Source organism: Contarinia nasturtii, unplaced genomic scaffold, assembly GCF_009176525.2.
Source record: "Contarinia nasturtii isolate CC-2019 unplaced genomic scaffold, AAFC_CNas_1.1 Cnas_scaffold_2367, whole genome shotgun sequence".
NCBI lineage: Eukaryota > Metazoa > Arthropoda > Insecta > Diptera > Cecidomyiidae > Contarinia > Contarinia nasturtii.
The window spans coordinates 1,012,185-1,018,446 of NW_022199689.1; the positions used below are offsets into that span (position 1 = coordinate 1,012,185).

General features: G+C 31.0%; 2 protein-coding genes across 3 annotated transcripts in view; one reads left to right on the top strand and one right to left on the bottom strand.

The window, feature by feature from the left end:
- Positions 1–89: 89 nt before the first annotated feature.
- Positions 90–1,477, top strand: LOC116348323 (protein SREK1IP1). Its single transcript, XM_031779304.1, has 3 exons — positions 90–332; positions 401–594; positions 658–1,477. Exons 1-3 carry the CDS (start codon positions 225–227, stop codon positions 893–895), a joined length of 540 nt encoding a protein of 179 aa, XP_031635164.1. The 5' UTR covers positions 90–224; the 3' UTR covers positions 896–1,477.
- A 1,270-nt stretch (positions 1,478–2,747) lies between these two features.
- LOC116348299 (PDF receptor) overlaps positions 2,748–6,262 on the bottom strand; it is a 14,564-nt gene continuing 11,049 nt past the window's right edge. Inside the window, exons 4-14 of one of the 2 annotated variants that reach the window (XM_031779273.1) lie at positions 5,542–5,563; positions 5,429–5,475; positions 5,267–5,336; positions 4,971–5,021; positions 4,726–4,873; positions 4,397–4,623; positions 4,273–4,284; positions 3,805–4,132; positions 3,561–3,706; positions 3,358–3,462; positions 2,748–2,913 (exon numbers count right to left, since the gene is read on the bottom strand). In XM_031779273.1, the coding sequence (XP_031635133.1) occupies positions 2,910–2,913; positions 3,358–3,462; positions 3,561–3,706; positions 3,805–4,132; positions 4,273–4,284; positions 4,397–4,623; positions 4,726–4,873; positions 4,971–5,021; positions 5,267–5,336; positions 5,429–5,475; positions 5,542–5,563 (1,160 nt within the window). In that variant the 3' untranslated portion in view covers positions 2,748–2,909. Of the gene's footprint in view, positions 2,914–3,199; positions 3,463–3,560; positions 3,707–3,804; positions 4,133–4,272; positions 4,285–4,396; positions 4,624–4,725; positions 4,874–4,970; positions 5,022–5,266; positions 5,337–5,428; positions 5,476–5,541; positions 5,564–6,262 lie in introns of those variants that run through there. The other variant, XM_031779272.1, reaches the window with a different exon arrangement.

Consider the following 6,262-nt stretch of genomic DNA (forward strand, 5'->3'; position numbering starts at 1 on the left):
TTATGTTGCCGATTAGAAAAAATTACCGCTGCAGTGGCAATACCTATCATTAGGTGGCAGTTATCGCAAACATAATGACAGCTGAATTATTGTTTGTGGACACGATTCTTATTCTGGAATGTCAACGCTATTCAATTCGACGAATATACCCTAGAGTTGATCAGAAGAAAAGAATATACCGCATCTTGCATTAGAATTCAAATAAAAGTTTTCATCATTAGAAAATGGAATACGGTGGATACAGTGGCTCATCAAAAGAGACTGTTCGTGCTGCTTGCAAAAAGTGTGGTTATGCTGGACACCTAACGTTTCAATGCCGCAACTTTATCAAGGTTTGTTGTCCATAGAAATTAATTTTGAATGCGCAAATCCAAATAAATCTTATCATCAATCTATTTAGATTGACCCGAATAAAGAAATTCAACTTGATGTCAGCAGTACAAGTAGCGACTCCGAAACGGACTATTTAACACCACTCACCGGTTTACGAAAGGAAGAGCTTTTACAAAAAGAACGCGAACTACAATCACGGTCAAAACGATCCAAAGACAAGAAAAACGAAGAAAAAAGATTAAAACGAAAGCGAAAGAAAAGGTGAGATTTAGCGTTATATTGTTTTATTTGATAATATTATTGATTGAATATGTATTTAATCAGTTCCTCAAGTTCATCGGACAGTGAAAGTTCGTCATCATCTTCATCGTCCTCGACGTCAAGCAGTACCAGTAGTAGCAGTAGTAGCTCAACAACATCAACAAGTACCTCATCCAGTGATTCGGATAATTCGAAGCATAAAAAATCCAAACGAATTAAAAATGGTGACAAAGCCAAAGCCAAAAAACGTGCTACCAAAAAACGGTCTCACAAAAGATCGTCATCATCAAGTTCGGATTAATATTTAGATAACCGTTACTTACCTTTTACTTTTTAAATTTTCCATAGCATACAAACATACACTTTGATTTAATACGTTCAGTTTTGATATTTGGATTTTATTTTTTTAAAATAATGTTAACATTTAGTATATCGCTCATAATACTATTTTGAATTGATAGTTCGATCGGAATTAGGTCCCTCATAACATCTTTTTTAACTTCAAACTGAAATTTAAATAATGTTCTCTTGGTTATTCGATGTGGGATGTAATCTATACAAATTTTTGGCTACACCAAGAAACACCTTTGACCGAAAACCTAGCTGTAAACTCTACAATCTTTTAAACCTTAAAAACGTATTATTCGTTCAGCGACTCTACTGGACACTGCTTATAGTTGATGTTACTTCTTGCCCACGTAGCGTCATGTCCGAAAGATTACATCTTCATAGATTTATTCCACCATTAAAAAATATACAACAATAATTTGCACATAAAATTTATTCTTAACGTTAAAATTAAAACCCCTTCAACTGTTGAGAATGAATTTTAATTTTTTATAATTGATTGTGTATTCGTAAATAAATTACAAATTTTATTTAATCGTGTAGATTATTTTCATATTCAATAATAAATCATTCTAGAACAATGTACTTGTTTTGAACACATTATTTGTTCGGGTGATCTTAATTATTTCGGGGCCAATGAATTACCGATTGGTTCGAGTTGTATAAAAGAAACTAGCATTGTGTCCAGAAGTTGTCTTTTTCTCATAATCTGACTCCAGTTAATAGTCCGTTTTATTAAATTTGAGCTAAAATTCCTAATTTCAATTGACGACGATCAGGAAGACACTTTATAATTTACAGCGTCTCAGAATTTGACAAATACATGAAATGTAGTTGGCAATTTTACTTTTGTACTCTCAAAAATCTTACTTGGGATAAAAAATATCGCATGTTTTGTTTGTTTCTAAACTTTAGATAATTGATGAATATAAAAAGTTGATTTGATTTTTTTTTGGAATAGAATTGAAAAAAAATGAAAGTGACCTAACATGCGTTCCATTTCACATATTGGATATATACGTATAATAATATATATTTAAAATTCATCCGTGGCAATTTCTATCGATAACAACACTTGGTCCATTTTTATATTTTAAAAAAATTCTCTGTCAAATTAATCATAACTTATAAGGTAAAAACATCGATATTCATTTATTTTTAATACTTTAAAATGCACATACATTTATTTATCTTGTTAAAATTTGTGAACAAATCGTTTTTATTTATATATATATACGTCGCGTTTAGTTTTTGCAGAGCATATACTAAGCATAGATATATATCCTGGATATTTTGTCAGTATCTGATATTCATTGGGGCCAGACTTTGAAATAGAGTAAAAACAATAGAAGTTATTGTTATAGTGATTGTAGTAATGTAAATGGTTTTATACTTAGACCTATAACAATCACTTCTATTGTTTTCACTCCATTATAATGTCTGGCTGCGATAAATATCGGATACTCACAAAATATCCCGGATATATATCTATGCTCAGTATATGCTCTGAGTTTAAGTACGAAAACATCACAAAATATGTTCAAGAAATATGATAAATAATTTTAAATATTTCTTATTCTTATGTTCAAAAAAATATACAGAAAAATATGTTTGGATTTGCTAAATATATTGGAGATGCATCACACAGACGTTCTGAAATGAATAAAAAAACTTTCTTTGGATTCTATTTGTTTTTGAGTGAATGAACAAATGAATCAATTTATGTCACACCTAATATGGAGCTAATAGAGTTTCATTGAAAATGATCTATGTATCAAATAAAAACAAGCATGATTACATACTTTGCCAACATTCACTATCTACAGAGTAGTAACGATAAACTTACTTTTCTTTTTTATATTTTATTTAACGGAGAAGTCCATTTTATAGTAAAGTAAAGTAAGTATTGTGTGAAGAAACCATTCAGTCGATGTGCATTGAGATCATTTAGATCCATTTTTGTATGATTATCTACTGAAAACAAATCCAAGCATTAAAAAAAAAAAAAATATGGAATTAGATGACAAAATTCGTTTGTTAATTTCTCTAAACTAATTTCAACTTTTTTGATTGTTTTTGTTCATTAGATATTGAACAAAATAAAAGAAAGATTTTGGTATATTCATTTGTTTTTTTTTTTGTAAGTGATACTTTTTTTGTCTTTTTGTTGGAAAGTCAAATGAACATCCAATGAAGAACAAAATTAAAATGTCCACTTTTTTTCAACACTACACGTTTGGCGAATACTATAATAAATAAATAATTTGTTTACATCTTATCTTAACACTACAATGTCATTCGATGGTGCAGATGATGTGCAAATGATGAATAAATGCTTATCTAATATGAAATGTAAAAATTCAAGCGATACGAAAAAAAATATGATGCATTAAAATTTATAAGTGCAACACTGACTCAGGAGACGGACGTGGAATGTCTTTGTCCTTGTCTTTGACCATTTTCTTCTCATTAAAGCACAATGTAATCCAATTGTTTTGCTTTTGACGTTGATGACGGTTTCTATTGCAAACAAAAAGAACCACAAAAACCACAAATTTAGTCCATACCCAATTTATGTTTGGGTTTGTATGATGCCGGTGATTAAAACATGTGTTTACCTATTCTGATTTTCGTTGCATTGTTGTTCGGTGTCGGCTGCAGTACCATAGTTACCGGAAAACATTGAGTGACGCCGAGGTATCCATTCAAAATTTCCTCTTAACGACATATACACACCGAGACTTTTCATCAAAGCTGCTCTAACCTGTACACATTTTTTTTTGTGTTTACCAAAAGAGAAGATTATATAAATATCATAATAATATTTACGTCAACTAAGTGAGATTCGAAATTTCGATCTACCTCGTTATTTAGAAAACAATAGATCGTAGCAATGAATAGGCCTTGAAATGAAGTGAGAAAGTGCGTTGTGTATGACCACAATCCAAATTCCCATGCAGTTCGATGGAGAGGTGCATCAGTCATATTTAATAAATTAGTAATACCAAGTAGTGGTATTAAAACGATTGCAGCCCGAACCGCTTTTCTCACTTGCTCAATGTCGCTCGTATGGCTTTGTCTCAACTTAACTACTAACACTCGAATTATATTCAATAGAAATATAAAATTCAATAGTAAAACGGCTAAACGAGGTCCCTCTAATATCCAATAGATTGACGTTAAATTATATCTGAAAGTAAAAAAAAATGATGAAAAAAAAACCAAAAAAAAAAACCACCGAAACACACACGCATTCACACACATTCACACCAAATTCACTATTGCACATTCATCGAAATTATGTATTATGTGTTTTTTGAGACCACTTACCCCCACCAGCATCTGAAAAAAACAAAAAAAAAACGCATCAATAATGTAATTTGAGTAATCAACACAGCGTTCTTTTGGTTTTCATTTGTGATTTTTTCTATAAGTATATCGTATATTTGGTTACTTTAATCCTTTTTTGTATTTTGCTGTGAACGTTGCCCAAACTGCCGTCATCATTGCCGGCAAACCCCAACCGAGAATTGCATAGAAAGTGTGCGGAAATTGGCCTTGAAACGCAAACACAGTTACCGTCACTACATTATGCAAATAGAGTCCTTCGATAAACATCCACATAAACATTGCCGTTCGTGCATACTCCAAAAAGATATATGAACTTTCGCATAGATAAGGCTACAATTATAATGATGATACATAAAATAGAAATCTAGTTAAATACAATGGAAAATTTCACAAACACACATCACATATAGTTAAACGATGTGATATGCTTACCGTATTTTGTATGCCCGATAAATTTTCATTAGGTAAATTTCGTCCATTTCGTATTTGATCTAAATAAACCGTTAACCGAACCAACACTTGAATTACCATTGCCACAAAGAGATTCTTGTGAATTTTGGTGCGTGCATTTCGTAAACTTCTGCATTGATACAGATCGAGAAAGAGAATTGAACAAAAGACTTTTGTTTGATTTGCCAAAAAAACGCACTTATTGTACACTAGTGTACTACACTTACCGAATATTACAAAAAATTATCAATGATATGAGTAATGTAAACAGCGATACACTGTAACCAAGAAAAATTTAAAATTAGTAAAAATTATTACAAATGTTGGAAACGTTGTGACTATAAAATTAATTTTACGAGCTATTTTGAGAAAGTGGCAAAGTTTTCTTGGAAAAAATAAAAAAATATAGAAACGGAAAAACTTGAAAATGAATTTCATCTATTCTCTTGTTTCATTTTTGTCATGAATTTCAAACACTTTTTTTTTTAAATCATTCAGTTCTTTTTTCTTTCGTTAATCATACCTTAAACCGAATATTTCTAAAGTCCTCGTGCTTTCGGCAATAAAAAACTTTTTTTCTGCCATTTCCTTTCCTGTGATTGTAAAAACCATTTTTATAAAGGAGATATCATATAAATATCATAATAATTACTAAAACTAGACGATATCCGAAATTTCGAATTACCTTGTTCGAATACCGCTTTCATTAAGACACGCATTTCATCCGTATAACTAAATATAAATAAAAATATTAAATTAAAAGAAAAAAAATTAAATAAAAATGGAAACCTAACTAACCACGGTGTGTAATTCGTCCAACCTGAAATGTGTGAAAAGAATTCGATAAGAAACTTTATTTTTACGCCCCGAGAATGTGTTCAGAAAGTTTGAAATTTATCAATTTATTATTGGCGCAACCAAACGAGTTCAAAGAAATCATGAAAATAAAATGGAAAAATCAAGAAAAACAGTAAAAGTCGATAAAACATTTGCAAACAAATAAGTGTATAAATGGACGCGTAAAACTATCTCTACCGCACCCGAAAAAAATACACGTATATAAATTATTGAAGCGATTGCGCGTTCAGTAGTGTGAAAAAGACATAAGATCACACTATAAAATCTAAAACTTTTTTATATTGGTAGTGCAACTTAAAAATGTCGTATTTGTGTCAACTTCTTATGTATCATACGCGCCATTTTTTTGACAGTTACAACAAGTGTATCTTAAAGAGCGTCAAAAAAACTATTAAATTCCATCTGTCAAAGTGGATACAAGTTCATACACACAAGTTTTTTATTGCGTTCAAAATGTCGAATTTCATTTCAACAAAAGATCATTTGCGGGAAGTTTTAATTTGCTTCTTCCATTTAAAGAAAAATGCAACTGAAGCACATCGTTTACTCACTGAAGCCTATCCTGACTATGCTGCAGTGACCGGTTCGCGCATATTTCTATGCTTGCCTAAATGCGCTAGGTAGCATAGATATGCCAAGCATAGCCGCAAACGCAACCGAT